General features: G+C 45.4%; 1 protein-coding gene across 1 annotated transcript; it reads left to right on the top strand.

The window, feature by feature from the left end:
* The first annotated feature begins 62 nt into the window (after positions 1 to 62).
* On the top strand, positions 63 to 11,119 carry SELENOS (selenoprotein S). Its single transcript, XM_058736780.1, has 5 exons — positions 63 to 215; positions 895 to 1,029; positions 3,850 to 3,956; positions 8,867 to 9,035; positions 10,489 to 11,119. The coding sequence occupies exons 1-5, from the start codon at positions 140 to 142 to the stop codon at positions 10,566 to 10,568; spliced, it is 567 nt and encodes a 188-aa protein (XP_058592763.1). The 5' UTR covers positions 63 to 139; the 3' UTR covers positions 10,569 to 11,119.
* The last annotated feature ends 7,929 nt before the right edge of the window (positions 11,120 to 19,048 follow it).

Below are 19,048 nucleotides of genomic sequence, written 5' to 3'. Positions count from 1 at the left end.
GTCTTAGGACCGGGTCGCGCCGCGATTGGCCGGGGCTCAGGGACGCTAGTCTCCGGAGCGCCACGTATACGGAGGGGCGGGCCGGAAAGCGAAGACTCGAGCTGACGCGGACCGGCCACCTAGGGTGGCGGCGGCGGCCATGGAGCGTGACGGGCAGCAGCTGTCCGCGCGGCCGGCCCTGGAGACAGAGGGATTGCGCTTCCTTCACGTCACGGGTGAGTGACCCCGGGTTGCCGGTTGGTGCCACCAGCTGTCCTGGGCGCCGCCATGTTTGGTGGGTCGTCCTCCGCTGCGCGCCCGGCGGGGCCTGGGGAGGCCAGGGGAGGCCTGGCTGGGAGCCGGTGGCGGCCACGCAGGTCCGGGCGGCTGGCCTGGAACGCGTGCCGAGGCCCTCTAGGAGCGGCACTCCTCCTGGCTGCGCCGTCGGGCCCTTTTTTGCGCCAGTCCTTTATGCGAAGCAAGCCTTTGTGGCTTGCGTTACTGGGGCCACTGGGCCCTTGGCATTTCATTCCAGACCTCGCTTTCGTCCCTCATACCCGGCGCTGTATCGGCCCCCACGGCCACCCCGTCTATAAATTTCTGAGGTCCGAAAGGCCTTTGCCCTCCTGAGTCGGATCAACATCCCTCCAGACCCATCAAAACCCGCTTTCCCGTGCTCTCCGCACTTGCCCTCCACCCCCGACTCTCCAGATGGTTGAGGAGTCCCTTCTCGGTGACCCCCGAATTGTACTCGCTTCTATTTTAACTGCCTACTTGGGAGGCCATTTCCTCAGCTAGACCCGGAGGGATTCGAGGGCAGGAGCTATGCTTCCTTTGTCTTTTGGTGAATTTTATGCAAAAGTCCACTAGCAATATACGTTTTTTTTACTTTCTTGAAAACTGTTTTCTTTTCAGTGGGCTCCCTGCTAGCCACCTATGGCTGGTACATCGTCTTCAGCTGCATCCTTCTCTACGTGGTATTTCAGAAGCTTTCCACCCGACTCAGGGCCCTGAGGCAGAGACAGCTGGACCGAGCTGCGGCTGCAGTGGGTTAGTGTCTGATAACAGAAAGGAAGGCGGTGGCTTTACACCTCTTCTAGCATTTAAATTTTTTTTTTCAACGTTTTTTATTTATTTTTGGGACAGAGAGAGACAGAGCATGAACGGGGGAGGGGCAGAGAGAGAGGGAGACACAGAATCGGAAACAGGCTCCAGGCTCCGAGCCATCAGCCCAGAGCCTGACGCGGGGCTCGAACTCACGGACCGCGAGATCGTGACCTGGCTGAAGTCGGACACTTAACCGACTGCGCCACCCAGGCGCCCCATTTAAAAGTTAGTCTGTTACTAAGAGTAAGAAGGTCTTGCTTCTAATCTGCACGAGAGGAAAACCATTTTATGTTTCTGCAATTGATCTTGGGGAAATGTGCAATAGGTTTTTAATTTCAGAGATTGTCATGGGATGGAAAACATGCTTGGTGGTGGGTAGGGCACTCCTGTGTATCTTTTAATGGTTTTTCATTTAGGGGATGGATTGAAATGAAAATTTCACAGCTTCTCCATACTTGGGGGTCTACCTACCAAATTTCTAGAACCATTGTGAGCGACAAGAAATGCAGACTTAGTTCTTCATATCCATCACATTTTGATTTTTGCAACTTCCTCATCAGATCTGCTTTCAAGTTACATTTGGCTGTGGCAAAAATTTATTTAGCCGTTTTGCTAGATAGAAGCTAGTTTCTGAGGACATATCTAAACGATAAATGTTCAGGGGCACCTGGGTGGTTCAGTCAGTTAAGTCCAACTTCGGCTCAGGTCATGATCTACCGGTTCATGAGTTTGAGCCCCACGTCGGACTCCGTGCGGACAGCTCGGAGCCTGGAGCCTGTTTCGGATTCTGTGTCTCTCTCTCTGCTCCTCCCCCGCTCACACTCTCTCTGTCTCTCAAAAATAAACAGTTAAAAAAAAAATGTTAAATGTCTTGGGAGTAGCAGCATAATTAAACAGATAAAAATCATTCTTTGGACTCCCCACAGTTACTGAGAAGAGAGAAAAGCACATGTTGTGACACAAAAGTAGTCATTAATGGAAAGACTTAGAAATGTCCTTTACTCAAACATGCCTCTCCTCTCTCCCGCGAAGCCCTGTGGTCCTGCCATTCTCTCCATCTTTTTGATTATTGGCTGTGCATCCAACAACAAACTACAAATTACAGTTGTTCATCTTGCGTAAGCTGCAGGGTTTCATCAAGAGGGTGGCAGTGATGTTAGGAAACTGCTTTCGTCACCCAGTACAGCCCTCTTCATGGCGGAGGTGCTGGCAGTGTGAAATCTGTCTTACACTGGGAGAGCAGATCTATGAGATGATGGACATTTTTAAAGAGAACTCATTGTTTTCGTGAAGCACTGCAAAAAGTAAATGTGCAGCCCAAAGTGTTATGTTGTGCTGTTGTACGATTTTGTTAGGAAAATCAGGTTTAAAAACTCCACACTTGATTGATTTATACTGAGAATGACCTGATAGTTACAAATGTTACCAAACTTCGTATTTCTATGAAGTGGAATTGTCATTTTGTTTTGTTTAAGATAAAATTCCAGGGGCTCCTGGGTAGCTCAGCCAGTTAGTTATACATCTGACTTCAGTTCAGGTCACGATGTCACAGTTCATGAGTTCGAGCCCCGCATCAAGCTCTGTGCTGATAGCTCAGAGCCTGGAGTCTGCTCCAGATTCTGTCTCCTCTCTCTCTGTCCCTCCCCCAGTCACATTTTCTCTCTCTCTCAAAAATAAATAAATACTTAAATAATTTAACTTAAAGATAAAGTTCCAGCCATTCCTACCACTGCATATGCTCCCTTGACTGACCACAACATTTTAGCCCATTTTATGTGGATTCAATTAAGTGGTCTTTTCCCACTACTGTCTAGGTAGTGATGATTGCCTATACTTTTGTATAGTGCTGATTTGAACATACAGTTCTTTGGTTTTTTTCTTTATTTTTTAAAATTTATTTATTTTGAGACAGAGCATGAGTGGAGGAGGGGCAGGGAGAGAGGGAGGGAGAGAGGATACCAAGCAGGCTCTGGGCTTTCTTCACAGAGCCCAACATGGGGGTTGAACTCACGAAACTGTGAGAGCATAACCTGAGCTGAAATCAAGAGTTGGATGCTTAACTGACTGAGCTACCCAGGCGCCCCAGTTTTCTTTAAAAATTAGCCACACCCCTGTGTCCTTGCCTTTTGGTGATCCTTGACATGGTGGGCTGAGTAGATGAGCAGATAGAGAACTTAGCTGAATATTTATATAATTCTGCTTTGTTTTATAAACCAAATAAAACAGATAAAGTTGGGGAGCTCATTTCCATTAATGCTAACTGGAAGGATGTTTCTTTTCCATAGAAACAAGGGTAAAGTATCTAAGGATCATTACCTCTTTGTGGTATAGATCTGGGCGTTAAGTGACAGCTAATGATCAGAAAACTTTATCTTCTGGTTGTCATCTAGCATTCTGGTCAGCCTGGAGACTGGGTGTCAGGAGGTGTCCAGGTTGTGGAATGGAATTTTGGGGTGCCCCTCAAACCACTTCTGTCTCAGCCACTGGGCTGTGCCAGGCTCTCTGACTTGGAATTGCTGAGGGAGCCCAGGAATAACACATTTCTAAAGGGTTTCTGGTGCCCTGGATATTTAACTAGGGCTATGAACTATGATAACAGGACAATCCTCTGCCCCCATAAGCAGTAAAATACATGCAGAGCAATAGAATTTTTGTGTAAAATCCATGTTTTTTTGTATTGTCTGACATCTATACTTCCGTATCTTTCTAATAATATGGACTCTCAGGAGTTTCTTTTTTCTCAAATTGTTTCTGACATTTTAGAACCTGATGTTGTTGTTAAACGACAAGAGGCTTTAGCAGCTGCCCGTTTGAAAATGCAAGAAGAATTAAATGCACAAGTCGAAAAGCATAAGGAAAAACTGAGACAGGTATGAACCAGTTTGAGTTTGAATATATGGTCTTAAATAGTTGGAGGCTTAGTGGGTAAAAGAGTGTGTGTGGGTGTGTATACACACGCTTGCCTGCATGGCCTCCCCCATTAGGGCGGGTGCTGGGAACAACTGGTTGTGACAGAATCATTTCCACTTAGCATCTGTCAGCGTGCTTTCCTTGTGCAATATCTTACGGTTTATGGGGAAAAGACTCCTTTAAAAAAAGATGTCTTTTATTTACCTTTTTGCTTTTCAGTGGTTTCCTCGCATAGTATTTTCACCCAGAACGGTGTGTCAGGGTGCCGTGGCACTGGACACACGGGGTACACATTCAGCTTCTTCCTCCGTTGTCTCTTTCAAGCCATGTATCTCATATGAACTAGCTTGGTGGGCCCACCTTCGGCGGATGGAAGGAGAGCCCAGGGAGGGTGGCGATGGGCTCAACCCAGGGGTGAGAAGGAGAGCAGGAGATGGAGTTTTGAAAGCTTTTTTACAGGTTTGGTTGGGGAGGGGGGAGGAGAAGGGGAGGGGTGGAAGAACCAAGGATGTGGTTGGAAGTGACCTGAGCCGGCAGGGGATTGTGCCGCCCTTCATAGGTGCGAGACCACCCACCAGATTGGACCCTGTCTGTAACTGAAACGACCAGGTGTGGACTCTTGCTTTCTGAAAAGTGTCAGTCCAGATGTTTCTGGGCCCCCCTTCATCCTCCCAGAAGGAAACCTCAGCTGGCTCTAAGGCAGCAGAGCAATAGGTCTTCCTGTCGGCTTTGCCTGTGTCTCTGGTGTTTCCAGGGTCATGTGCCTTTCTGCCACTGCTAGTGGCTCTTGTGGTTTCTGCGTGGTCTCCCCAGCTTGGCTGGAGCCCAGAAAGAAAGGGTAGAACAGGACCACACCTGCTCCACACATTCCTCCTCCATGGTAACTCTCTCAGCAGCCTTCTTCTGTGTGTAGTTGCACATTTCCACTAAAAGCAGCCAGTAACCTAGAATGTACTAGCACATTGCTGTTACTTAACTTTTTAAATCACACAGAGTAAAAAAATTCGAGATATAAAAAATCAATACCATGAAAATTAAGTTTCTCATCTTCTTGTTCTACCTGCTGCTGCCCAAGCATTCCCTATTAGGATTTGTAGGTATTTTTTCCAGAAGTATTTATCCATATATAAACACACATAGGAATTTTTCATTGAAGTGGCAGCAGAGTACACATAAATGCCATTTTTGAGCATGTTTTAGTTCTTTTAGTTTTTGAGCCAGTTTTGAGCATATTTTAGGTTTTTGCTCTGCCGATCTCAAACCATGTAATTATTATTGTTTTGTTCCTAGAGCCACCGAATAAGTTGAATTCCTTCTGCATGTCAGAATGGATGACTTCAGGGCCTGAGTTTTTTGTGTGGTGTGCATGAGATAGCTTGATCGTTTGTGCAGTTTGCCGATGCAGCTAAAAATGATCTCTTTAAAAGGTCACTTTTTAAAATTGCAATCTGAGCCCCCGAAAATTGGGAAAGGGACAAAAGCTTGTGTTCAGTGTTCAGATTGTTGTAGCACATGTGGTTCTGTCTCGTGTACTTCACAAACATAATAGTAATAATCAACTGACTGAGCCTGCCTGACCCACAGCTAACTGCGCTCTCTTGTTTGTAGTCTCAGGATTTGTCAGCTGAGTCCCATCCTGGCATTCTCTGTGTCAGCTAGGAGTGTAGAATAGATGATTTCCTCCTTGACTTTTTGTATCTGCAGACAGCAGAAGCTTGGGGAGACAGGTATTTGGGTTAGCAGCAAGGGACTCTGAAAGCCATGGAGGAATTTTCTGGATATGTGATTTCTTAAGGCATCTTCTCACATACCCTTGTGACATCACAGTGTAACTGGAACCAGAATGAACAGCAGTTTGGGTCTGGATTCCACTGGGAATGGGAAATGTAGCGTATGTAAGCTATGGTACCCAGTTACTGGCAGAAATGTTGTTCTTCTGGGAGTAGGAAGCAGAAGCAAAGGCCCAGGGCACCGCGTTCCCACCCTCCTCTGGTGCCTACTCACTGTAGGATTACAAGCTTTCTCAAGTGCTCATTGTTGTGCACAGTTTTCCACCGAGATTAGTTTTTCCTTATGTATTCCAGTAGTATTTGACTTTCAAAGCACTTTCAAATCTTCTCTCATTAGATCCTCACAGAATGCAAAGCAGAGGGATTAAGTGATTTAGGTAACATGGCCACATGGCCACAGAGCAGGCCTTCCAGCCACGCTCCCCTGTTCCAAGTCAGAATTCTTTCACATGTCCTCCTATGGGCAAGTTTCAGGAGAACTGATCAGTATTCATTTTTCCATGAAGCCTTTTGCTTTCTTTAGTAAAGTTTCTGTTTGTGAGTTAAATTCCTACCACTAGATGACAGCACTGTTATTAACTAAAGAAAACACAGGTGAAGGTTTGGTTTGAAGGACTTTTAAATTAGAAAATTGTTGGGGTGCCAGGTAGCTCACTCGGTTGAGCGTCCAACTCGATTTCAGTTCAGGTCATGATCTCACGTTCGTGAGTTAGAACTCTGCATTGGGCTCCACTTTGAGCGTGGAGCCTGCTTAAGATTCTCTCTCTTCATATATGAATGACCCAACGCTAATATCATCTTCAATGGGGAAAAACTGAGAGCTTTCCCCTTAAGGTCAGGAACAAGACAGGGATGTCCACTCTCGCCACTGTTATTCAACATAGTATTGGAAGTCTTAGCCTCTGCAATCAGACAATACAAAGAACTAAAAGGCATCCAAATCAGCCAGGAGGAAGTCAAACTTTCACTCTTTGCAGATGACATGATATTCTATATGGAAAACCCAAAAGATTGCACCAAAAAACTGTCAGAACTGATTCATGAGTTCAGCAAAGTGGCAGGATATAAAATCAACGCAGAGAAATCAGTTGCATTCCTGTTTACCAACTATGAAGCAAGAGAAAGAAATCAAGCAATCGATCCCACTTACAATTGCACCAAAACCCATAAAATACCTAGGAATAAATCTAACCAAAAAGGTAAAAAATCTATACACTGAAAACTATAGAAAACTTATGAAAGAAATTGAAGAAGACACAAAAAAAAATGGAAAAAGATTCCATGCTCCTGGATAGGAAGAACAAATATTGTTAAAATGTTGATACTACCCAAAGCAATCTACATATTCAATGCAATCCCTATCAAAATAACACCAGCATTCTTCACAGAGCTAGAACAAATAATCCTAAAATTTGTATGGAACCAGAAAGGACCCTAAATAGCCAAGCAATCTTGAAAAAGAAAACCAAAGCAGGAGGCATCACAATCCCGGACTTCAAGCTATATTACAAAGCTGTAATCATCAAGACAGTATGGTACTTGGCACAAGAACAGACACTCAGATCAGTGGAACAGAATAGAGAACCCAGAAGTGGACCAACAGACGTATGGCCAACTAATCTTTGACAAAGAAAGAATATCCAATGGAATAAAGACAGTCTCTTCAGCAAGTGGTGCTGGGAAAACTGGACAGCGACATGCAGAAGACCACTTTCTTACACTATACACAAAATAAACTCAAAATGGATGGAAGACCTAAATGTAAGACAGGAAGCCATCAAAATCCTCAAGGAGAAAGCAGGCAAAAACTTCCTTGATCTTGGCTGCAGCAACTTCTTACTCAAAACGTTTCTGGAGGCAAGGGAAACAAGCAAAAATGAACTACTGGGACCTCATCAAAATAAAAAGTTTCTGCACAGCTAAGGAAACAATCAGCAAAAGTAAAAGGCAACCGACAGAATGGGAGAAGATATTTGCAAACAACATATCAGATAAAGGTTAGTATTCTATAAAGAACTTATCAAACTCAACACCCAAAAAACAATCCAGTGAAGAAATATACCAAAGACATGAATAGACACTTCTCCAAAGAAGACATCCAGATGGCCAGCCGACACATGAATAAATGCTCAACATCACTCATCATCAGGGAAATACAAATCAAAACCACAATGAGATACCACCTCACACCTGTCAGAATGGCTAACATTAACAACTCAGACAACAACAGATGTTGACGAGGATGCGGAGAAAGAGGAACCCTTTTGCACTGCTGGTGGGAATGCAAACTGGTGTAGCCACTCTGGAAAACAGTATGGAGGTTCCTCAAAAAATTAAAAATAGAACTACCCTACGACCCAGCAGTTGCACTACTAGGTATTTATCCAAGGGATACAGGTGTGCTGTTTCAAAGGGACACATGCACCCCAATGTTTATAGCAGCACTATCAACAATAGCCAAAGTATGGAAAGAGCCCAAATGTCCATCGATGGATGAATGGATAAAGAAGATATGGCGCGCGCACACACACACACACACACACACACACACAATGGAGTATTACTCGGCAATCAAAAAGAATGAAATCTTGCCATTTGCAACTACATGGATGGAACTGGAGGGTATTATGCTAAGTGAAATTAGAGAAAGACAAATATCATATGGCTTCACTCATATGAGGACTTTAACACATCTCCGGAGGCAAGGGAAACAAAGAGACAAAACAGATGAACATAAGGGAAGGGAAACAAAAATAATACAAAAAACAGGGACAAAACATAAGAGATTCTTCAATATGGAGAACAAACTGAGGGTTACGGGAGGGGTTGGGAGGGGGGATGGGCTAAATGGGTAAGGGGCGTTAAGGAATCTACTCCTGAAATCGTTGCGCTATATGCTAACTAACTTGGATGTAAATTTTAAAAAATTTTTAAAAAAAGTTTCTCTCTCCCTCTGTCTCTCTCCTGCTTGCATGCCCTAAAATTAAAAAATAAAAATTAGAAAATTGGCACAGTTTGCGTTTTCTGTGAGGAAGATGGCAGCTTCTGAATTCATTCTGTAACGTGTGATTCTTCCTCAGCTTGAAGAACAAAAAAGGAGACAGAAGATTGAAATGTGGGACAGCATGCAAGAAGGAAAAAGTTACAAAGGAAATGTAAGAAAGCCCCCGGAAGAAGATAGCACTGGGCCTTCTACTTCATCGGTCCTGCCGAAACGGAAGTCTGACAGAAAACCTCTGCGAGGAGGTGGTAAGTACCTAACGTTAAAGCATTTTGAGCAATTATGGCATATATTTACCTTTTAAAAACAAGGTTCTGTTTCTTCCTTTTGTTGTCTATAAACTGAGGCTAATTCCGAAGTTTAGGATTATGGAGATTAAACAGAAGAAGCACATGCCAAGCCCCCCATACCCCTGGCAGTCACCAACCTGGGGAGCCCTCTTACCCAGTGTCCCAGGGCAAGGATGTGGGTGCAAATCCCGCTTTCCGGAGGCCTGTAACCTCCTTGGCCTCAGTGTCCACTTAGTTAAAAAAAAAAAAAAAAAGTAAACCTTCAATAAGTTGAAAGGGAGGTCAGTCAAGGCCCCAGTGAGTGGAATGATGGCACTCGTATGTCTGCCCCTCCCCTGCTTGCACTTGCCTGCATGTGTACTCACTCTCTCTCTCTCAAAAATAAACATTAAAAAAAATTTTTTTTTAACTTACCTTGCTGGAAGGATATTTTTCAGAGCAAATAGTGGTGATATTTAGGAGAGGAGTGGAAATCATACAAAGTGTAATGCATGATATTGCTATGTGCATGGTATCTTAATGTTTCCATTGATCCTGAGCTAGATGCTCTCTGACTAGCTTGGTGTGTTACAAATAAGGAAATTGAGGCATAGGGAGTTATTGCCCAAAGATGCCACAGCAAGTAAAGCGCAAAACCACCTCAGTTAAGGTCTCACTGGCCTAAAGCCGAGCACTCGACCCAGTTACCAAATGTCCATTAACTTTGGGAAGCTAGTGAGTTTGCAGGGTTAAGAATGAGGGCAGAGTACATAGATTACCCATTTCTCACTGAGAACAGCAAGTTCTGTTCTGTTTTGATTTTTTTAAATTTATTTTCTGTAGCTTGAACAGTCCTTATTTGCATGTATACATTTTATTTACTTATTTATTTATTTTAGAGTGGGAGAGTTAGAGCGCAAGCAGGGGAGGAGCAGAGAGAGAAGGAAAGAGAGAATCCCAAGCAAGCTCTGTGCTGTCAGCACAGATTGAGCCTGACTCGGGGCTCAATCCCATGAACCATGAGATCATGACCTGAGCCAAGACTAAGAAATGCTTAACTGCCTGAGCCACCCAGGCGCTGTTGAATTGTATACATTTTGTTAAGCACTATAATAGGGGCCTCCATATATTTAAATCCAGGCATCTTGAGAGGTTTTTTTGGGCAAATTTGTTGTGTGTTTTGGGGAGTTTTCATATGCTTGAGGAGTTGAGATCAGGAAGCTGGATGGCTTCTTTTATTCCCAGCCGAAAGTCAATTCAAAGTGCAGTCACAGAATAAAGTTATTTTTTTCACATGGTAGCTACAAGCTTGGTGAAAATGTCCGTGAGAATAGAATCCATAGCTTTGTAGTGCTTTGCATGTGAGGATCACGATTTTATGTTTGATACAGAATGTTCCCAGTACTGTTTTGCTTCCTTTCTCTCATCCCAGGTTACAACCCTTTGTCTGGTGAAGGAGGTGGAGCCTGCTCCTGGAGACCCGGACGCAGAGGCCCGTCAGCTGGTGGATGAGGCTAAGAATCTTGTTAGTGTCGCTTTTGACATTAGCAAGATGAATCCGTAACCCTCAGTTCAATTGCCTTACGCACACTTTTCACAGTGACTAGCCAAGGGGAGTGGGGTTTATTTCTGATCTTAACTACACCTGCATCTTTAGTGGTCGAAGTCCGCATAGGATATAGACCTCACCACTAGCAGTAGTGACAGTTGGTCACAGTTCACTAACTGTGAACACAATGAGCGTGTTCATTGATTTCATGAGTAATTGCTAGTTGGTAGATAAGACCCTCCAGGTGACTAACAATCTTGAGATGAAAGAGACCTAGTAATGGTTCTTCAAGTTAGAAGTCCTTGCTGGTAGGACAGTCTCTGTGACAGGTTGCGTTGAATGATGTCTTCCTTGTAAATGGTGAGCCCACCAGCGAGGATTACTGATGCAGACAGTTGATGGGGTTGTTTCTGTATATTTATTTTTATGTACAGAACTTTGTTAAAAAACCTGTAAATATTAAAAAAAATGCAAAGAACATTTTTAGCATCTTTATTAAATTCAAGGAAACTTCTTTATGAACTTGAATTTGTCAAACATTAAACAGCTTTTTATCATCCCACAACCTCCTACTATTACTCATTTTCCCTCCTCATGATTTCTCTCCTGTGGTGAGCATGGCACGTGACAGCTACAATGATTCCCAGAGTTGGCAGACCCATTGGGGTTTGTCCACAAAATCGGGTGCTTGGAGTGGAATTGCTAAACCAATAAGATAAATATCTTGTCTAGAGGTGTCTCAAGGGCCATCCAGGTTTCTAAGGGCCCTGTGGGTCATTCCCCTTGCACGATGACTCCTTAGCTCGTGGGCTGGATTTGGCCTGTGTGCTGTAGTTTACAGAGCCTGCTGTCAAGTGGAGATATCCTAAGAAGGAACAAAATTAATCTTCAGAATTAGCTGGGAAAGTATCCTAGAGTGGTCTCATATATAAATTAGCCAACATTCTTGAGTTGAGTATCTGATATATGTGAAGTATTCTGTGGTCGTCTTCCTTGATATAAAGAAAGGAAGAAATACATTCTGGTTTTATGGGACTCACAGTCTCTTGGGGAAGGTTGGGGAGAGCAAAAACAGGACACTTGAACAGCGTACTTAACAAACAAGTAGGTTGGGATAGTCAAGACTAGAATTTGAGTCTGGAGACATTTGAGTTAAATTTTGGGTGGGGGAGGGGCGCCTAGGTGGCTCAGTTGAGCTTCCGACTTCGGCTCAGGTCATGATCTCACAGTTTGTGCGTTCGAGCCCCACATCGGGCTCTGTGCTAAGCTCGGAGCCTGGAGCCTGCTTCGGATTCTGTGTCTCCTTCTCTCTCTGCCCCTCCCCCACTTGTGCTGTGTCTGTCTCTCAAAAATAAATAAAATATAAAAAAAAATTTATAAAAGAAAATTTTGGGTGGGGGATACCAGGGGTTCCAGACAGAAGAGCAGGCCAGTGAAAACAAGGTTGGGGTTTGTGAGGTTTAGGAGATCCCAGTTTCCAGTTTGTAACCAGATTGGCTTTTTACCAGTATAGAAGCCTTACAGCATGGGAAGTTTCACACTTGGGTTAAAGTATTTTATCCAGATTTGTTTACATTTAGAGAGATTCCCTTGTGGGCTGTAAAGGAACTTTTTAATACTTTCTTTTACATATTTTCTGTAGCTGAAAAGTTGTGTTAAGTTGCTCTCAGTGATTCATTTTAGAAGTGGAAGGGCATGTTTTAGTATACGTGAGCTGTGACTCATTTCCCTCAAGCCTCGTTTTTCATAAATTTAGAAATTAGCAAGTCATGAGCACATGGGAAGAAACGATGCTTGAATTTTGAGCCCTGATCACCATAGTTGACTTCATCCTTGCACCCCTAACAGCCAAGGACCCAAGATAACCAGGGTGGGGACCTTGCTCTAGCCAATGAAGCAGTTCTGTGGGGTAGAAATAGTGGGGAAATTGTGTGCCACAAGCTGAGGGCAGAAAGCGTTTCAGAAGGGTGGACTGAGGTAGCCAAGGAAGGTGGGTCTTGCTCTCCTCTTGAAAGGAGGAGGAGGTGGAGCCAGAACCTGAGGCCTGTGGGGAAGAAGAGAGTGGGCCAGGGCCAGAGAGCCATGTCGAACCGGGCAGGACACTGCCTCATGCCTCAGCAGAGGGGCTGTGGCTGGGATGGCAGCTTGGAACTGATGTGATAGACCCTTGGGAGCTGTAAGTTTTCAGTGATGAATGTGTGACCCAGTCCATCCTGATCATGGAGAAACATTAGTAGACCCTTGGGCAAGATACAGATGAGTCTTCATTTGAAACTCTGGTAGTTGGAGTTCTGTCCTTGGCCCGTGCACCTGCCTCTGTACATGAGGAAAAAGATTTGAACAGTCATTTGGATCCCCTACCCTCTCACGGACTCCACTCTTGCCTCTCCTAACCCCCTGCCCTCTCTACTGGCTCTTCCTCATCACATGTTCAAGTGGGCTTTGCATCCAAACAAGAACGAGCCCACGTGAAACAGAGCCTTGGCTCCCACTGGTGCCCTTCCCGGCAGCTCAAGCTTGGAGTTGTCTCTGCTTGTCATCTGCTCCTTACCCGACCTGCTGAACACTGGGCTCTCACTGGGCCATCAGATTTCAAACTGGTGGAACTCTTGGTTACATCTTGTTTGGCCTAGTAGCACTTGACCCCTCCTTGCTGCCCCTCCTGTTCTGTCTGCCACAGCACCACAAGCTGGGTTTTATTTCCACAATGGCCCACATCTCTCCCCTTGCCAGTTCCCTCCTTGAACCAGTTTTCTGTAATCTCTGTCTAGTTCTGCCTCTCCAAAGCTCTTAAGGTCACCTGTGGTATTGCCTGACGGATCATTCTCAGTACTCCCCTTAACCAAGCATCATTGGTGATAATTGAGCACTCCTTGGAAAAACACTGTTGACTGCTAGGACTCCGCACATGACTGGTTTGCTCCTACCTTTCTGGCCGTTGCTATGTGCTTTTTGTCTCACCTTCCTGACCACTAAATGCTGGAGTTAGAGGAAGTTAAAAAGTCAAGAAGGTAACCAGTGTTGGGGGCATTGTGGAAACCACACAGGTACGGACACCTTACACACTGGTTGGCTGGCTCTCAGCTGGCGGCAGGTGAGGGAGGCCATGTGTTTCTCAATCTCCAACAGCCTGGCTGGGCTTGTTCACATGGTGATTCAGCTCCAGGAAGAGTGTGCCAAAACTTTCCAAGTCTGTTTGCTTCACATTTGCCACCATCCCATCAGCCTAACCAATTCCTAAGTCCAGGCCCGATGCAAAGGTGGGGGAAGACCTCTCAATGGAAGAAACAAAAACCATGTAGAAGGGTGTGGAAGCAGGGAAGGGAAAGAAACTGGCCATTTGCAGTGGAAGTATGGTAAATCCTCATGGATTTTCTAATACCAGTCTTTCAGTCTTTGAAATACCCAATCTGGATCAAGCTTCCCCCACTTGATCCTTGAGGACCATCCCCAAGATTTGTAATCAAGAGAATTGCCTAACAAATAGGAAGAATGCTGCTCTGGTAAATATATCACACCCTGATCCCAAAAGGAGCCTAGAAAATGCCCTGTTAATGGTTAGGGTCCAGCAGGAAACATGGCTTACTCAAACCAGTTGATGGAGTAAGTACTCAGTAGAGAAGCTAACTGCATAGGTGTAGTAGGGGTTTAGGGAAACCAGTGAGAGAGGGTACAATACCAGGGGCAGCCAGCACCACTGGGGAGCCATTGATGCTTTCCTTCCCACCCCACAAGCTAAAGATCTTCAAAGAGACCAGTCACCAGAACCTGTAGAGAGGGCCTATGTGGGAGAAATCCACCTGACAAAGACGGCCTGCGGTAGAGAGAGCCAACCCGTGCTTCCCAGTGAGAAGGAACCAGAATAAGTACTCTGACCCCACTTTCCCACCCACCAGTCTGCCAGTGCCTCACTGGCTGAACTCAGCTGAAAGCTAGAGCTCGTGGGGTCAACATAATACCAGCTAAACTGGTCAACTGATGCCCTGGTGGCTGTTACGGGTTGAAATCTATCCCCCAAAAGATACGTTGGAAGACCTAACCCCTGGTACCTGTGAACGTGACCTCATTTGGAAATAGCATCTTTGTAGATGTTATCAAATTAAAATGAGTTCATTCGAGGTCATGCTGAATTAGGGTAGGCCTTAATCCAGTGTGATTAGTGTATTTGTCTGCTGGGGCTGCCATAACGAAGCACCATAGACCAGGTAGCTTAAACAACAGAATTTCTTATTGCAAGATTCTGGAGGCTGGAAGTCGAAGTCTGCAGGCTTGCTTTCCTCTGAGGCCCCTCGCTGTCTTGCAGATGGCCACCCTCTTGGTGCCTCTTCACGTGGTCTTTTCTCCTTTCTCTGCATGTCCCAATCTCCTCTTTTAAAAAGATCCTTCAGGGCACCTAGGTGGCTCAGTCGGTTGGACGTCCGACTTCAGCTCAGGTCATGTTCTCATGGTTCGTGGTTCGAGCCCCGTGTCAGGCTCCGTGCTGACAAGTCAGAGTCTGAAGCCTGCTTCAGATTTTGTGTCTCCCTCTCTCTGGCCCTCCCCTGCTCACGCTCTGTCTCACCCTCTCTCAAAAATAAATAAAACATTTTAAAAAATTTAAAAAGACCCCTCAGTTTGGATTAGGGCCCACCCTGAAGGCTTCCTTTTAACATAATTATGTCTTTAAGACCCTATCTCCAAATGCAGTCACATTCTGAGGTACTGGAGGCTAAGGCTCCAACATGTGACTTCTGGGGGAACAGGATTCAGCCCATAACAATCGGTGTCCTTACAAGAAGACAAGACACACAGACTGAAGACAACCCTGTGAAGATAGAGGCAGAGACTGGAGTGATGCAGCCACAAGCCGAGGACTGCCTGGGGCTACTAGGACCAAAAAAAGACAAGGAAGGATCGTCCCCTAGAGGCAGGGAAAGAGCACGGCCATGCCAACACTTTAACTTTGGACTCTCCTTTAGACCTATAAGATAATAAATTTCTGTTGTTGTAAGTCACCCAGTTTGTGGTAATTTGTTACAACAGCCAGAAGAAGCTAATACAGTGGCCTACAGTGTACCCCTTAATGATACCGTCCAGAAGTGGCCTTGAGGACATCCCTTTATCAATGCACTAAAAATGGTGCTGGTGAGGAGGCATCAGTGTTCATTATCACTATCAAGGATAGTGACAGTGACAGTGCTGGGTAATTTCTGTTTACCCCTCCACATCCACTCTCCACTCCATTCTTGCCCCAAGAAGCTGACCTGTATGAACTGCAGGGAGCCATATTTGGCAGTCCATTCAAGCCAGCATCATGGGGAGCTGACTCTAGGCCACTTTGACCACAGGCTTCAGATAAGGAATCTAGTGGACCTGAACACCATTCCCCAGCCAACACATTAAACCCTGAATTCAACCCTGTTGCTCCAGCCAACACATTAAACCCTGAATTCCATTTTGAGAAGTTCAGCTCCAGTAAGCCTTTTATAATTCATTGTCCTTCTGGGAGCCTTGGAGTCCATTACTATGATTCTTCCCAGACTCCTGCCAGCACAGATGGATGAGGCCCTGCCAGGGCCTGTTCAGCTCTGCCCTTCCACTACCGGCATGGTACTTTTCCATCTGGCATATGTTGGGATCAAACTCTTCCTGTGGCCTGGAGGCACTAAGGAGGAGAATGGGTGAGTCCTTGAGGTTGTAATTGGCGTCAGCAGGAGAGGTAGCTGCCCCAGGTGTGTTCCTGGAAAGGTGTTCCTGCAGGGGGAGGCTGGCTGGGCTGAGGCAAAGGGATTTAGAGGTCAAAGTTTTCAGCCTCCTCTGCGTCAACCCAAAGCTCAAGGTCCCACTCTTTCCCATCAGTGCCCTTAGCGTGCAAGACCGGATAGGGCCAAGCATTTCATTGGCAATGCAACTCTGCAACCCTTACAGTCCAGCCCTGGACAGCCATTTCTCCCCTGCAGCCATAACGAATACAGGAATTCCATCAGAGCTTTCTGGTTTTCCACTTAGGTTCTACATTGACCATAAATAACTACCTTCAGTTTGTCCTTCTCCCTGTCCTCCCTATACACTTGGGAGCCCACCAGAAGTGGCTAGGTGACCTCACTGTCTTTCCAGTTCCCTTTGTTGCCACAAGGACTGTTACTCAGACCTTTGATCTCCCATTGCTTTGCTCTCTTAGGATGTCACCAGTGATACTTTGAATGCCTGAGATGCCACTGCATGCTATGTGTCACCAGTGTCCCATTGCTCGCTTCTTAAATATGTGAGCAACACAGTCCCCAATCCCATTTTGAGGGTCTGTTTCCCAGACCCACTGCCCGGACATTCACTGTATGTAGCAGACGGGGTCCTGGCTAGAAATAGATGGCCTGCATGAACTGGGTAATCAAGAAGAGCCTAATAAAGGCCTACAAAGGCAAGGTTTAGGTGGATGAAGGGGTGGGGTTCAGTGGCCCAGGGCTGGCAACTCCAGGGAGGTGATTGCCACCACCAGACCTGAGGCAGCAAGGGAGAGTAGAAAGCTAGAGCCTTCCATAGAGGTAGGGGGGCACCCCATGGTACCCTGGCAGGGGACCCAGATAGTGAGGCCTGTACCATGTGCTGCAAATGCTCTGGCTTTGAGGTGGCTTATAGGAAAGGATATGTGTACAGTGAGTTAATAAAAGAGCAATATAAAATGAGGACAAAGAGAGGAGGGAAAAGACATCATACAGTTCCTGTTTTTAACATTTATTTATTTTTGAGACAGAGAGCATGAACGGGGGAGGGGCAGAGAGAGAGGGAGACACAGAATCGGAAGCAGGCTCCAGGCTCTGAGCCATCAGCCCAGAGCCTGACGCGGGGCTCGAACTCACAGACCGTGAGATCGTGACCTGAGCTGAAGTCAGACGCTCAACCGACTGAGCCACCTAGGCGCCCCTGTTCTGAGTTTCTTAGTAGCCAAGGCAAATAGGGGGAACCACAAATTGTTTGCTTCTCATTGCTAGAAAAAAGAAAGATGTCAGACATTTTGGGAGGAGAGAGTTTATCCTGGCACTAAAGTTTAAGACAAAATTCAGACATAGGACTTTAACAGAGGAGAAACAAATACTAGAAGGCATAATAAATGTGCCCCAAAACAAGTTTATAGTAAATTCAAATGTAGTTTTGAAAAACAAACCAAGGATGCTGGTCTTTCTTGCAAAGACAAAGAGTATAAGTTAAGGGTATCGCACCATTGCACAAATCAGTGGAGACAATACTTGTAATGGGTCAAGCCCAGAATTCCCAGTAGGCTTCATCTATTATTGGTAGGTTGTGGCTGCCTCAACTTTTTTGTATTGAGAATCACCTGGCTCAGAGGGCTATGATGGATTAGATGCTGCTGTAGGCAGGGATTGGAGAATGGAGGTATGCCTGGAGGAAACATGTCAACCTTGACCTAAGCTGATATAGGCCACTGGTCATATTAAATCTTTGAATCTACAGTATCCAGCAGAGTGATGGATAGGTTATATTTTTTTTTTTTAAGTTTATGTATTTATTTTGAAAGAGTGTATGTGCATGCACAAGGGGGAGGGTCAGAGAGAGAGAGAGAGAGAGAATCCCAAGCAGGCTCTGCATTGTCAGTGCAGGGCCAATGTGGGGCTGGATCTCATGAACCATGAAATCATGACCTGAGCTGAGATCAAGAGTTCGATGCTTAACCAACTGAGTCACCCAGGTGGCTCCAGATAGCTTATCTTTAACTTTTTTCAATGTTTATTTTTGAGAGGGAGAGAGAGAGAGAGAGTGAGCAGGGGAGAGGCAGAGAGGGAGGGGGACACAGAATCCAAAGCAGGCTCCAGGCTCTGAGCTGTCAGCACAGAGCCCAACATGGGGTTCAAACTCACGAACCGTGAGATCATGACCTGAGCTGAATGAAGTTGGACACTTAACTGACTGAGCCACCCAGGCACCCCCTCCCCATTTTTTAAAAATTTCTTTTTTTTATTTTTTTATTTTTTTATTTTATTTTATTTTTTTTTTAATTTTTAACGTTTATTTATTTTTGAGACAGAGAGAGACAGAGCATGAACGGGGGAGGGACAGAGAGAGAGGGAGACACAGAATCGGAAGCAGGCTCCAGGCTCTGAGCCATCAGCCCAGAGCCCGACGCGGGGCTCGAACTCAAGGACCGCGAGATCGTGACCTGAGCTGAAGTCGGACGCTTAACCGACTGAGCCACCCAGGCGCCCCAAAAATTTCTTAATGTTTACTTTAAGATAGCTTATCTTTATCAGAGATTTTCAATCTTCTAAGGCTTCACCTCAACATTGCTTGCCAGCACCCAGGAGCACACCCAGCATTACCCACAGTCCCCCAAAGAGCCACTGTAACTACACACCTTCTTCACTCACCCCAGAAGCCATAAGGGAGTGGAAGCAATGTCACAGCAGGGATAATGTCATATCTATTTTAATTTCTAGTTTTACAAGTAAAT

This window comes from Neofelis nebulosa, chromosome 7 (genome assembly GCF_028018385.1).
Source record: "Neofelis nebulosa isolate mNeoNeb1 chromosome 7, mNeoNeb1.pri, whole genome shotgun sequence".
Lineage (NCBI taxonomy): Eukaryota > Metazoa > Chordata > Mammalia > Carnivora > Felidae > Neofelis > Neofelis nebulosa.
This window is presented reverse-complemented; position numbering and strand designations above follow the sequence as displayed.